This window comes from Thunnus thynnus, chromosome 23, assembly GCF_963924715.1.
Source record: "Thunnus thynnus chromosome 23, fThuThy2.1, whole genome shotgun sequence".
NCBI classification, from domain to species: Eukaryota; Metazoa; Chordata; class Actinopteri; order Scombriformes; family Scombridae; genus Thunnus; species Thunnus thynnus.
In genome coordinates, this window is record NC_089539.1 from 10,638,507 (window position 1) to 10,652,974 (window position 14,468).

Here is a 14,468-nt window from a genome sequence, read left to right on the forward strand (position 1 = left end):
AGTGAGCCTTGAGTAGCCAGTGCTGGTGTGGGTCTGGAGAGGCGGTGGGAGTGCCTGGCTTCTTTGGCCTGGAATAATGTCTCAATTCTTTCTGACTCCTCTGCTCTGTTTCTCAGTGCTGGATGGAGAGCTGTGACCAGAGAGGCTTCACTCTTAAGCCACTCTAGCTGCTTGTGTTTGTGCATCCGCATGTTATTTCTACTCTACACAGTTTCAAAACGGTGTGTAAATGTAGTACTGACACTGGGTGAGGGCAAATATGTCTGTGTAAGAGTGTGTGTGAAGGACTGAAACAGGAAGCAACTAGGGGCCCACACTCAGCCGCAAAGTTGTAGTAGTGAGTAAAAAGAGTCAGCACAGGGGGAAAATAGGTGACTGCACTTTGTGTGTGTGCGCGCGCATGTGTGTGTGTGTAAATTTAAAACTTAACAGCTCACCAATTTGAACAAACTTGTGAAATGTAGCCTGTATGAATATATTTTTGTCACAATGTAGTGAACTTCCCCTTACAGGGGCCCACAGTGGAAACTAATCTTGATCTTGCTTGTTGCATGTGTGTGATAACAGCAAAAAAGGCTGCTGACATGCCCCTAAGTGGCCCCCTAACATGAGATAAATGTAATCTTTGCAGAAGTATTTTTAAGCCTTTATTTTCATCTCAACTTCTCTCTTTACCTCTGTGTTTACTCCCAGAAAAGAGCCCATAGTGGCAACAATCAGCTCAAAATAACAAGCCGAAAACGCATCATTTATTAACATTCTTGATGATATGAGCTCATGTGGGGCTTAAGGCTTCATTCTGGTGAGAATTGCGTGTCTAATGATATAACACTGGGGTCATGGGTTCCCTGCAGGCTCATGTCTCGGAGGTTCCTCTGCAGCAGCTTTAATCACATGTCTTTTATCCTACTGCTGTCTGAAAGCCTCAGGGCTGATTGGCCTCAGCTTGTGACACTGACATGACAATACAAGAAAAATAAAGTGTTTCAGACCAGTGTGTTACCTGTGTTTAATATGTAAAAGTGACTTCTCAGTGTTCCTTATCATTTGTAGTTGAGATCAGTGAACTTTGTATTGTGCTTGCATCAACTGAGGGCTGCAGATGAGATAAATATGCCGCCATCATTTGATTTTTCTTCTTTCGTGGTGATATATAACAAAAGCAAACCCCAGCATAGGGTGCAGAAAAGTTATAAATAGTTGACATACTTTTGAGGAAGTCTCCCTGGACTGGATCCTCATTGTTTTGCGCCATCTGGTGTTTTGCACAAGCATGTACAGCTTTTCACTCCTGTTAGGATATCATGAGAATCACAAAATGTCAGCTCTGAGTATGATCCTCAACTCCAGCAAGCAGTGTGCACTTACAGCTCACTCTGCTGGTGAACAAGCAGGATTGCAGTTTTAGAAAGTGCCACCCCCAGAAAGTCAGTTAGTGACACACTGAGTGAGTATTTTGTAGGTTTCAAGTGCTTGTTGCTCATGAGATCGCCTGATTACAATAACATAGACATGTTTCAGAAGAAAATAAAGATCACCCGAAATGCTCCGTGTATCTTGGGTTTTACTCTACAGCTTGTGATAATCCAGTGGGTGGCATCTATGGGAGTGTCCCGTGTTGACACTGTCAAACCAGGAGGACTGTTAAGATGTGTGTTGTCAGAAGAAACATCCTCAGCCACACCCTCTGAAAAATCAAGCCACTATATATGTTTCACACACCCTTTTATCAACATGAAGAGCTTTAAAGAGTAGAGATTTAGCTTCTGTAAAGTTGGAGGACACACAAAAGACAGAGTCAAAGGCTGAGATATGCTAATTTTCTAGTGTTGACCTTTTCGTCCTACCTCAAGCTCCAAAAACTCTGGATCCTACATTTCCCACAATTCCCATCAATTGTGTCTCTTTGTTAGACCCTCCCTGTTTGGTAAACATTCACATCTTTAAACATCCCACCCCCACTTTGTAATGCAGTGTGCATGTGATAAGAGTTGTTTCCAAACCCAGACCTAAATTACCCTGATGACATCATTATGACATCATCATAGATTATTTCTCACACCCCTGTAGCCACAGAAGACATTATATAAACTGTTTTCATGGGGTGACTAGTAAAGTGACTGATGTTTAAAATTGGTGGAGTGCCCCTTTAATTCAAAATCAGCTCAGATCAGTCATCATCAGACTTTATGTTAAATGACGTTTTTAGAAACTGTAGTACATACCCACTTTATCCTGTGAGAAAATAGAATATGGAAGTAAAAACATGACAATAGTCACCATTAAGTAAAATAATAATGGTAATCCATTCTCACAGGGACATTATTGCTCACTATTTTAAAAATACAGATGTTCTTAGTTACAATTGCAGTGGCTGAAAGTACTAAGTACATTTACTCAAGTACTGTACTTATGTACAATTTTTAGGTGCTTGTGCTTTAATATAATATTTAATATATCATTTTATGCTACTTTTTACTTGTGCTGCGCTGCTTTCAGATGGAAGTGTTATACAATTTGCTCCACTGTATTTATCTGACAGCTATAGTTACTGGCTGCTTTTCAGATTAAGATTTTACATAAAAGCAGATTGAATACTTCTACTTTTTAGTATTTTTTACATTGCTGTATTGGTACTTTTCCTTAATTAACGACTGTGAGTACTTCTGGCACTACTGTACCAGTGTGTTGACTGTGATCATATTCATCACTGTTAACTTTTAGAGAAGCTGAGAGAAGCTAACAAATGTTTTCAAATGATGATGATCTCTTATTTAGGATGAGTCTTCATGTTCTCCACTTACAAGTAGGGCTGGGTATTGGTACTCGATACCTTTAAGGTATCGACCAAAATAACCCGGGACCAAAGTAATATCACAATTTCTCCAGTCAAATAATACCTGCATTTGACCTTTTTTGTACCCAGATCTGGAAAAAAATTTACTATTTATATGGTTGTACTCACAGCTAATCACTGCAAGCATTCTTTGATTTAATGCAACATGTGATTGGCCAACTACTGCAGCAGCTACAACCCATACAGTCTTTGGTGGCGACATCGAGTATGGTATATTTGAAGGAGTTGGTAGTTCAGCATGCCGAGATGCCACAAAAATACATATTTTAATAATTTAAACACTTTCAAAATGTATTTGTGTAAAAATCATTTGGATGGGGAGGAGTGGTGGTATTTTACACAACTAAATTCTTCCATTCACATGATGGGTATCAAATGAAGTACTCTATTGGTATCAGTATCACTTTAAGGGGACTGGTATTGGTACTGGTATTGTAATTTTTTAAACGATACCCAGCCCTACTCAGAAGTCATAGTACACCGAAATTCCTCCAATAAAATGGATTTAACAGCCACAGGCAGAAAAAAATAAAACACGTGTCACTGATTATCTGTGCTGGCATTGACCAGCTGAACAGCTGAGTGCTCATAGTAATGACGTTAGTGTCAATGTACTATGGCTGAAAATCCATGAGTACTCCACCCTGCATCCAAGCTGTGCTGCTCTCACCACCAAAACATACAGTTCTGTTTGTTTTTCTCAACAGCCATCCTCAATTGCTATAATGTCCACTGGCATGCAGTACACGCCTGCTGCGTGATCTCTCGTCCCCAGGTTATGTCACATTCCAGGGAACATGTTAGGACAGAGAGCTCACCTGAAACCAGGGAAGAAAATAAACACATGCCCTCTCCTTTCATTCAGCAGCTCAGGCGGAGGAATGTCAAGTTCATGCAGGATGACATGACTCCTAGAAAAAAAAAAAACATAGAGCTTGTGTGTTTTCTTCTCTTCGTTGTAAAGTTAAGATTTAGAAGAAAACAAGGATTTTACCCAGCAGTTATCATTTTCTCAAACCTCCCATCCACAGTTCACATTTCCTGCCATACCTCTCTCACTTTACTCGTTTCTTTTTTATTTGATCCTGTACTGCCAGTTTCATATTCTCTCCACCCCATCTCTCTCTTTTTCTTTCTGTCACTGTATGTTGATTAACCAGTCATGGCAGTGACATGTGGAATTTTTCATTACCTCGCCCTGGGGGCACCATGCTGTCTGTGCCTGTGCACCGTGCTGCTCTTTTTCCACCCCTGCCTCCTCTCTCTGTCACACACTCTCATTCTCTCTCTGTGGTATTATTCTGCGTCACCAGTGGCAAGCTGAGGTTTGTTGTTTGTTGTCGGGCCAGCTGTATGGGGCAGCTGTAGCTGTCAGTTACTGATCTCTCCTCTCCATGGCCTGCCGTCCCCCCGGCTCTAGCTCCTACACTGTGGTTATCATCCCGCTCAGGACCAGCCTCTACAGCCTGGACGCGCTTCGCTTCTACCTATGGGTGAGGAGCATGTGTTGAAGGAGGTGGTGTGTGTATGGTGAAAAGAAAACTGCTATGATTCTTATCAGTTACATATTCTTGTGTCTTTACCGTGTGTCCGTGTGTGAGTTTGTTTTTTTCCTGAGTTGATCTTATCAGCTACAGTGTGTGCTTACTTGTGCTTAGATTTGTATGCTTTCACCACCATTTGGCTGAACAATAGGAAAAACGACTGTAACATACAAAATCCTGCAATAGTAGATGTAAATGATAACTTAAAGTTAAGCATTTACTGCGTCTTGTGTCTGTGAAAGTTTGGTATATTTTGCCAAGGTACATTTATATGTTCTTAAAAGAAAATGCCCCATTTTTCAAAACATGAATATCTCAATTTGAAATTACATGTAAAAGAGAGGTGCTCAGAGAGGATTTTGTCTCTTTAGTCTCACTTTAAACACGGGTGAATTTATACTCTATGTACTGTATGTAAATTACACATTGCAATGAAAATACAAGCAAGTGCAAGCAAGTAAGGAAGGAGTTACTGAGTGTACTGACAACAGAAATACACATAGTTGGTGTCAGGATTTAATAACACTGAGGGAATGATTCCATGTCCCAGAAATGCACCACTCCTTATTGAAATTTTCCCCCAGACACGAAAAAGAAAGACTCTAATTCTGAATCAGTATTTATATTTTTAACATTTTATTTATCCAGTTGAATTGCTGAATTCTATTTTCTGTGAATTTTATTACCCAAAGTGAAGGTTTAAAAGCTGCTGGGAATAAAATTCTCATGAGGACATACTGAACTCTGTATTTATTTGTTTGTTGGACTAAAAGTAGTCAAATTCGAATATATTTGGTCTAGAAATACTGGAATCATGTCAACTCTGCTTAGTTTTCTAAACCCCTAAACTCCCATAAAAAAGTTATGACATGACTGCTGACGGCTACGCCCCTGCAGAAACAGTGACAAGTATTACCGTGTTATTAAAACAATAGGTGTTTGATAAAGAAATATAGATAGAGAAAGAGAGATTTAATTTGTGTATGGATTGATAGCAGTATAGAATCTGTAACATTTAGAATAACATACCTGACTAAATAAACTTCCTTAATTTGTAACATATTTTTATGAGTAATTTTTTAGGTAATTCTGAGCTGACTTTAACTGACAAAATTATAGCATTTACTGTATATTTTGGAGACAACTGAATTATTCATGGTTATACAATGTAAATAGACTTTTTACATCAGATATTTGACTAATATACTATAGAATCATTCTGTCTTCAGTCAGTTATTCCATCTTTGCTCCATGTCTGTGTGCTGTTTTGGAGGTAACGTGACTGCAGTCATCCCAGTGACACATTCCCACATGTCAAGTCTGCCCCTCACAGCTTCCTGTTAAAAGCTCAATATAACCAGTGTTCCACCAACTATAAATCTATGATCATAAAAGCGGTTGTCAAGACTAACCCACAAAGACATACATTTCTTGAAAGTTTGATTAATTGAATGCAGTCACAGTTAATAATTCACTAAGTTGTGATGTAAATAGTATGATGAGTTTCTGATCCATCTCACTGATTGCCCTGAGGTGACTGTGATGTCCTGACCTCATGATGCCTAAGGTGGATCACTACCACCATATGATTCCCTGGTTGTTGGAGAGCTGTTCGCTCTGTTTCAGCCTATTTAAAGTGCCTGTAAACCAACCGAGTGTGGACAATAGAACTAAAGGCCTCCTGCTGCTCTGTAGATTGACTCTGCTGATAGACAAAGCCTTGGGGCCTCTGCAAGACAACAGGCAACGCTGTGCCAATCACGCTTCTTTACGTCAAGCTGCAGGCAGGGTTTTTGGTCAGGCTTGTTAGCGAAGTCCCTTGCTGCCATCAAAATAATAATAATAATGATAATAATAATAATAATATGTCCATTATTTATATTGCACCTTTCAAAAGCAAGTTTACAAAGTGCTTCTTATATACAAAAACAGAAAGCACAGAGTGCAATTACAAATTAGGATCAATTCAATGCAAACAAGATATAGAAAAAATCTATAAACATGACAACATGTAGATTGAGAACAGTAAAGGGCCTAGGACAGACCTTTGAGGAACGCCTTAAGTAATGTTTACACGGCTAGACGAGTCAATCAATTAAGATGCTTTGACTGTATCAAAAAAAGATGAAATGTCTAACAACACCAAGACGGTGCAACAGTCAGCATCCGAATTCAGCCTAATGTCAGTTAAGATTTTTAGAAGTGCAGTTTCTGTACTATGATGCATTTGAAAACCAGACTGAAACCTTTCAAAGAGATAGTGATCATTCCTAAAGGATCTAGAAATACATATGCAAACACACAAACACCAATAAAACTTGCAATACATAACATGTATTATAAGATTTTAGACATGGTGTGCCTTTATCCAATGGCAGACAGGGACATGTGACAGGAACAGGAAATGAAGGGAGAGGGGTTTTTTTGTGTTCCTGATCTATCTGTATTCTCCCTGTTTTAGATTAAGCGTTTGAAGGATCTAGAGAAGGAGAAGGACGCTCTGTGCTCCGGTCTGGAGATTCTGGAGAAGGCTCGCTTTTGGTACCTCCAGCGGCTGGAGGAGAACAGAGTCCGGCAGGACAACATCGAGGCCACAAATGTCTGCCAGGAAAGTGCAGCAGAGGTACAAAGGCTGACTTTATTGAACATAATCCCATGTATGTTTCAGTTTTAGACTACAAATATAAAGATGCCCCAATATTTATAAACTGATTGGTTAGCTAGTTATAGCATTTCTACCACCAACTGTCATTGACAATTCAGGGAATGTAGTTCCTCAATAGAAGCAGAAGTAGATGGTAAATGTTGAGGAAAAGTGAGTAAATCAACAAACACCAACAAATTTTAACTCCCAGAATGCTTTTAAAGGATGGGTTCACAATTTTTCAAGCTTGTCTTAAAACAATATTCAGATACCAATATGAACAATGAAACAGGTTTTGCTTGCTGTAATCATTCCTCCTGTTCATACTGACCATCAGGAGATCCAAATGCACTTTCAATTTAAGCGATGGGGGACAAAATCCACAGTCCTTGTTTTTAAAAATTTATCTGAAGATAATATGAGGCTTTTGCAGTTTTGAGTTAGTCTTCCACAGTTAACATTACCTTTTAACGGGACACTCCCCTCTTTGTGTTTACTCAGAAAGCGTTTTCCTGTGCAGCTGCAGTGGAAGGATTGTACTGTAACAAAAACAAGGAATTTGGCACTAAAAAGACTGCAATTTTGGAAGATATTGACTTGATCTGACTCATTTGGACAGCTGAAGCTTCATATTAGTTTCAAATAAACTTTTGCACTGAAGGATTGTAGATTTTGTCCCCCATCATTTACATTAGAAGTACATTATGAAGGGATCTTCTAATGGCCAGTATGAACAGGAGGAATGATTATAGCAAGACAAATGTGTCAGTGTTAATTTGGGCACTTGACTGTTGTTTCAGGACAGAAAAAAAAGAAAAATTGTAAACCAGTCCTTTAACATCCCAGACTGATGATAAATTAAATGGAACTTTGTAAGATTGGTGGATGAACAGTGGATAACAGTCGATCACCTTGGGCCTGAATCTAAGGCAGAGGTGTAAAGTTTGAGACATAAAATCAGACTGTGGTTGGAAGTCGCATTAGGTCTGATGAATGCTCAGTACAGACTTAGTGCAAGTTTTGTTGGATCACCACCTTCTCACAGCCACCACAAGATAAATAACCATGATTAATGTCACTTCAGGTGTTTCTAAGTGCCCTGGCTGTCTCTCGTCTCTCTCCAGGTACAGTCTTGCCTCTTGAGGTCTCGTATCCAGCGGGTGAACGGCTCTCTGGGCTCTGTGATGGCTGAGCCCAATGTCACCAGCACCAGCAACCCTTCTCTGCCTGACGCAGTGGCAGACAGTGACCTCCGGTGGCACAACACTGTACTGACTCGGGTATGAGAATAACACAAAAAAGTAGTTTGTAATAGTTTCTAGCTTTTGTTATGTGAACGAACCCTGGACAGGTAGATGCTGGCTTTCTCATATTACTTATTCCTCACCACTCCAAAGGCTTCACCACATTTTCCTATTTTGTATTCATTTCTTTTACTATAGTTTTACTATGGTTTTTTTTGCACAGATGTTATATGTCAATGTAATCTTTGGTTATTTTTCTTCTTTGATAGGAGGTGAGTGACAAGAATCGTCAAATCTCCATGTTAGAATTGGAAAAAGACGCTCTTCTTGAACAGCTTGATGAACTGCAGGCCCACTGACTGCCTATATACACATATGTACAGGCAGACACACATGTGCTGCTCTGCCAACTCACATTTCACTGAATGTCACACAGTGGCTAACTTTTAACCACTTGTAAATATGTATTTAAGATAATAAATTGCAGTAAACAATGCATCATTTGTTTCTGTGTGTTATTTCCAGTACTGTGAGCTGCGGTTACTGGAGGGTTGTTGATTTATTTGACTGTTACTATTCCTGTAATGAGTCAGTAACAGACTTTAGTAAAGCCAAGCCCTGCTGTCATCACGCACTACGAAATAACTTCCTATTAACACCACAACCTGTTAGCATAAAAGGAATTGCGGTCAATCTTATAATATTCCTGTTAATGTAAATATCCCATTAAGATGACAATAATATTATAATATATAATAGCAGTATGGGGTTTTATTGCATTATCAAAAAGCTAAAATGATCAGCTTTTAAATAACATGAAATGTATACCCTAGTAGTTGAATATATGAAGGAGATGCAAGTGTGGACAAAATAACAAAAACACCTTACAATCTAGCCATCAACTAGTGAGACTTATTTGAAATTGTTTGCATAAATTCAATGCAAACAGCAAATGCAACACTTCCATAAACATGTCGTTGGTTTAGCCACTATTGTGTGGTATCTACTGGAAATACTGGATTGCAAAATTGCCAATATTTATTGTAACAAAAACCAATCCACTGAATCCCAATTGGTAGATAAGCCGATGAATGTTCTTTTTACGTGATTGTAGAATTTAAAAAGATAGTGAAGGGTTTAATTTTTTAAGTTAAGGTACATCAATATTTTTTCAGTGTTCTTCCGTTTCCGTCTCCACATGCGGGCCTTCTGTCTGGACACGTCTCCAGCAACCTTTCCCGGTGGTCCCGCACTGATCTTATTTCCAACTGATAAACGTTATCTTGCCTAGTCATCGTGCGTGTTTGCAGGAATTTTTCTCTTCCTCTCTACATTCTCTCTACACTGCTCAAATGTGTAGCCTGCACACAGAAGCAAACACTAGCAGGCTTCATACAGAACTCAACTCTCTTGCACGTAGAAAATATGCATCTGACACTTACAGACACACAGATAGCTGTTCTCTGATCATCTCAGAGCAGAGTTTAGTGTTTCCCCATTCCTACAAAGCATTTTGTAATTCCATATTGACTATCAAACCAATGCTTTATTATTCCACTTTTTCTCTTTGACTTTTTTTCATTTTGCATGCTTTTTTAAAATCCTTAATCAGAATCTTGTTTTGTATGCTTGTCCACATAAACTGAACGGTGCAGCCATTGTCCCCAAGTGTGTGTTTACTCCGGGTCCCATGGTGGCCCTGTGTGTCTGCAGTGACAGTCATCAGAGGAGAAGGTAAATAAAAGACAGCGTGCAGTATGAGGGCATTTTGTTGCATCTGTTGATTTAAGACGACATGGTTTTGTGCATTTTCCCAGAATTGATGGGATAGGCATTTAACACATGTGTCATAATTCCAGAAATAAACTGTGGTCTGGATAATTACCCGGAGTTATAAACTTTCCTCTGTCTACTGTATTAAATCACTTTCATGCATTAGTAACAACAAGTACCGCACGCCTGCATGGAATCTGATTAGAGTCATCCTGTGTGCATCAGGAAAGAAAACACCCATTATGGCAGAGGCTTTCATTTAAGTAGCCTCATGTTCTCTATCTTCAGACTGCCACTGAACCATCAAGCCCAGGGTACCAGCACTTGACTAATTATTGGGTCTAATTCACATACTGCACAGCCAAACATCTTTTGTTGAGGGTATGTTACGCCTTTGTGGCTGTCAATGCTGCTCTTCCATACCGGCATGGTTCACTTGAACTGCTCTCTACTGGTATCTCCAAATCCCATTTACTTATATACAATATCATGTTTATGTTTTGTTTTTTTTCTCCCCAATTTGTGGTATTACCGAAAATCAGAAAATGCGAGCTGCTTCCATGCAGGTCTGCGGAGGTGGGAAACATAAACACACAAACTGGGTGGAAAGGAGGTGTTTCTGGACGTTCTTGCAGGGGCTAGGGGACCCTGATAAATGCATTCCTAAAGCTATTAGGAGAGGAAACCTTCCTGAAAACCCGGAGATGGTACAGTAAGTAGGTGGTCTTTGAAGAGCACTCAGGTAACGAAAACAAGAGAGACTTTCTTCAGAATAGACACTTCTGGTTTGAGATGTCATTTCTGTGCTTTGGGGGTCGGTTAAACCTGTATAATGTTCATTTCAGTGAACTAAAAAGAGACACAAGAGTTTCAATTTCACACAGAACAGACTTTGTTTATAGCAGACATTTTAAATATTTGGCGTAATTAACAACAGGATTAATGTCTGCATTCTAATTAGGTGTATTTCTGTACCTGAGTCATTAATTAATGTTATTGCCTACACCAGTGCACCTGTGCATAAGTGCTGTAAAAACAGCCTATCAGGTGGCACACATAGAAAAGGTGACATTATCCAAAGTCTTGTGATTAGAGTAGGTTTTCAGATTTTACAGCAACAGCACAACATCATGTGTGTTTGTGCTTCCATGAATTCAGGCAAACACTGCATGAGCTGTTGAGGTAGTCACTCATTCGGTGTTAGTAAAGTAAATGCATATTCTGCATTAATATTTAATATACTTAATATTTCACATTAGTGCTGGTGCATTCGTAGGATCCAAGAGAATACACAAGTCCTCTGAAATGAGTTAATTCAGTTATTAACACTACTAGTCTACACAAAAAGTGAGACACTTAATTTGTACAATATAAAGCTCCTGATTGTTGCATGAGCTTTCTATTATTGGTTTATTCTTTATTAAAATTCATTTTCAAAAGTATTAATTAAATTTGACATTATTATGATTAGGTTGTTCAACTTTGCAAGAATTTCATGCAAACATAATGTGTTTTATATCCCCCAAACGAAGGCATCATCTGTACACTAAATTCACTTTTTTAATATGTAAAGAGATGAGGTGCTCATTGTCCCCGAAAATAGTCTTAATTCTATATACCGTATAGGCTGAATAATACTTTTCATGGCTATATTCACCTGCACACTATGACCTACACTACTTTGTCAGTCTATAATGAATGTCAGTATAACTTTGCCATAAGTTCACAACATGGTAAAGACTTCGTACGCTGAATTGTTTTAAATGACTGAATTTTCAGTAATTCAGTGTTTTCCCTTTTCACAGCAGAGATTTTGACTTGTCAAAGCAGGAAAAGCACAGCTGTATTCATAACATAAACTATGACTTCATTCCATTAATTGTCCTAATAAGCCATGACAGTGAGTGAGCATGCACAATACTAGAGCTGTGGAACTGGCTCACCTAAATGTAATGCAAAGCTACCAATGACATGGTTGATAATGTCATAAGGCACACAACCATCATCAAAAAAAGAGATATAAAACAACATAGTAATTTAAACTAAAACGTGATTCTTCAATTGGGTGGCCTTTTAGTTTAGATTATTTTGTTACATAAACTCTTCCCAAGCATGAACTTCCATGCTGATTTTTCTCCCTAAACAAACTATGTTTAAGCTCAATCTACAGCCTATATTGAATGAAAGACAGTGGGATTTTGTCAGTTAGGCATGTTTTACTCATGTACAGTAGATTTTATTTATGGCACATTTTACTGTAGTAATACAGGTTTCATGCAAGATTGTTTTTCACCAATAGGCTAGTCTACATTCTCTTTTTTCATTTATTTTGTATTATTTATTCTTTCTGTAATGTACAGCAGATCAGGAAGAGAGAAAAGGCTAGTAAACAATCTCCCCACTGTCGCTGAGGCCAGTTTTGGATTCTCCATCACTGTTACAGTCTGTCCTCTGCGGCAGTGGCGCAAGGTTGCGCACATCCCCAAGTGACACCTCCATCCCGGACACGTTTAATTCCAGCAGGCTCTGCAGGTGTTTGATATAGTCGATGGCCGCCCGCAGAGTCTCCACCTTGCTGAGCCGCTTGTCCTCAAACTCCTGCGGCAGATGCTCTCTGAGCCGCGCGTAACCTTCGTTTACGCAGCGCACCCGGTGCCGCTCCCTTTCGTTCCTTTTCCGGATGAACGCGGGTTCAAAGGAATAATCACACACACTGGGTCCGTGAAAGGGGAAATAGGGTAATCGTCTGTAGGGCAACCTCTGGCCGTGCACAGGATCGAGGTATGCCGCATCCAGGTGGAAGGGCAGTCCAAGCCGAAGGGCATCTTTGTAGTGTGCTGCGCTGTTGTCCATGGAGATGCCGTGCAGAGCCAGTGGAGGGACATATGGAATATGATCCATGAAGTCCTTATAATGATAAGACATCTTTCTAAGAACCAAAAAGATACCATGTTTAATAAACAGTAAAACATATGCAAATAACTTGTGCACTAAAGTAAAATTAACTGTAATCAACGCAACTTACCCAACTGTCAGAGTCTCCTCACAATCATCTCGTGTTGTGCGTAAGAGTTTCCTTTTAAATCTCGCCACTTTGGGATTGAATATCTAGACTGTCCTCGATCAGGACTTTGTCAGTCTATGTGACAACTTGTTTGTTGGGGTTATGAGGCTACAGGCAAAAGTGGGTGTGAACTGGGGCGGAGATGCAGCCATGTAGCTTTCTCATCAAGATAAAGCTGTTTACATAACGTGTTCTTCCTTCCGTTGCAACTGTGAGGCAATTCTCATCATGTAAAATGTTATTAGGCAAACATCAAGTTTATTGTAACTGACTTCGATGATTCTAATAAATCGCTTATATTGATGCTTATATTAATAATTAGGCATAAGGAAAAGTTTTAAGGATGCAGGTTGTGAAATATCCAAGAATTCAGTAAATCATTATTCTTGCTTTATAAAAAGTGATGAATTGAAAGGTGAACCACACAGAAAGGTGAAAAAAGTGATGGCAAGAACTGAGCTGAAAAGAGTAAATGGGGATTTAAAATCACTGGGCAGATACTGTGAAATGAAAGTATGTTAAGGCTGTTGGATTTTTAAAAAAGAAAGTGTGAAGTGTGGTGTGCATATATTGACCTCACTTTCAATGTACTCACTTTCACACGTTCACGCATACAGTGAGGTACAGGAAATAACGAAAAAAAATGCACACAATATATGATATCTTCCAACTTACTCTGAATTTATAAATTTTTTGGTCTCTATTCAGAGGCAATTTCACATTGCTGTACAATTCAGATTAATTTCACTTACCTTGAATGGTGAATGGGGTTTTGTTAAAAATGAATGAACTGAATAACCGAGATTAGGATTTATTGTATTGAAACATTACACTCTTTTAAACTGATCATCATCACATTTTCCAATTCATTTGAAAATGTATCCCTCAAATTTTTTAGTGCATAATCATGTTTATCTTTATATTAACTCTTTATGTCTTTCACTTCAAAAATACAGTAAGTACCAGCCTTGCCCCTATATGGGCTACAGCCCAGGATGTTAAGCAGCACCTATGAGAAGCACTCAAGCATCCACACCATAATAGTGAATGATGAGGGACTCCACCAGGGATTACACACAATTTTATTTGAGTGCAGTGTCATGTCCCATATAATCTATTTATCTGCTGTATTTCTCATTATTATGATGGTCATTAGTATTGTTGCGGCTGTTATTATGAATTAGAAAAGTCCTGCAACTTTGCATTTCTTAAACTACTACTTCTTTATATGAATGACAACAGTTTATGGTCTACATCAGCAGTAGAACATCAACTGCAGAGGTTGATCCCCTAAATTTGAAGTTGGCTCCTGAAATAAAGTCAGTGAAACACACAAAAAAAA

General features: G+C 38.9%; 2 protein-coding genes across 2 annotated transcripts; one reads left to right on the forward strand and one right to left on the reverse strand.

Annotated features, from left to right (window-relative positions):
• Positions 1-4,168: 4,168 nt before the first annotated feature.
• On the forward strand, positions 4,169-8,785 carry sapcd1 (suppressor APC domain containing 1). Its single transcript, XM_067582172.1, has 4 exons — positions 4,169-4,350; positions 6,863-7,024; positions 8,170-8,325; positions 8,559-8,785. The coding sequence occupies exons 1-4, from the start codon at positions 4,252-4,254 to the stop codon at positions 8,646-8,648; spliced, it is 507 nt and encodes a 168-aa protein (XP_067438273.1). The 5' UTR covers positions 4,169-4,251; the 3' UTR covers positions 8,649-8,785.
• Positions 8,786-12,277: 3,492 nt separating this feature from the next.
• LOC137175828 (achaete-scute homolog 4) lies at positions 12,278-13,227 on the reverse strand. The gene is made up of 2 exons (XM_067581733.1): positions 13,088-13,227; positions 12,278-12,991 (listed from the first exon to the last, which is right to left on the reverse strand). Exon 2 carries the CDS (start codon positions 12,985-12,987, stop codon positions 12,445-12,447), a length of 543 nt encoding a protein of 180 aa, XP_067437834.1. The 5' UTR covers positions 12,988-12,991; positions 13,088-13,227; the 3' UTR covers positions 12,278-12,444.
• Between the last annotated feature and the right edge of the window lie 1,241 nt (positions 13,228-14,468).

What these genes read in the sequence shown, in the direction of transcription:
- LOC137175828 (XM_067581733.1), bottom strand. Translation starts at nt 12,987, where the DNA reads ATGTCTTATCATTATAAGGACTTCATGGATCATATTCCATATGTCCCT.
- sapcd1 (XM_067582172.1), top strand. Translation starts at nt 4,252, where the DNA reads ATGGCCTGCCGTCCCCCCGGCTCTAGCTCCTACACTGTGGTTATCATC. An exon ending in CGCTTCGCTTCTACCTATGG is followed by an intron (nt 4,351 to 6,862) that starts GTGAGGAGCATG and finishes TCCCTGTTTTAG; the next exon opens with ATTAAGCGTTTGAAGGATCT. An exon ending in ACAACACTGTACTGACTCGG is followed by an intron (nt 8,326 to 8,558) that starts GTATGAGAATAA and finishes CTTCTTTGATAG; the next exon opens with GAGGTGAGTGACAAGAATCG.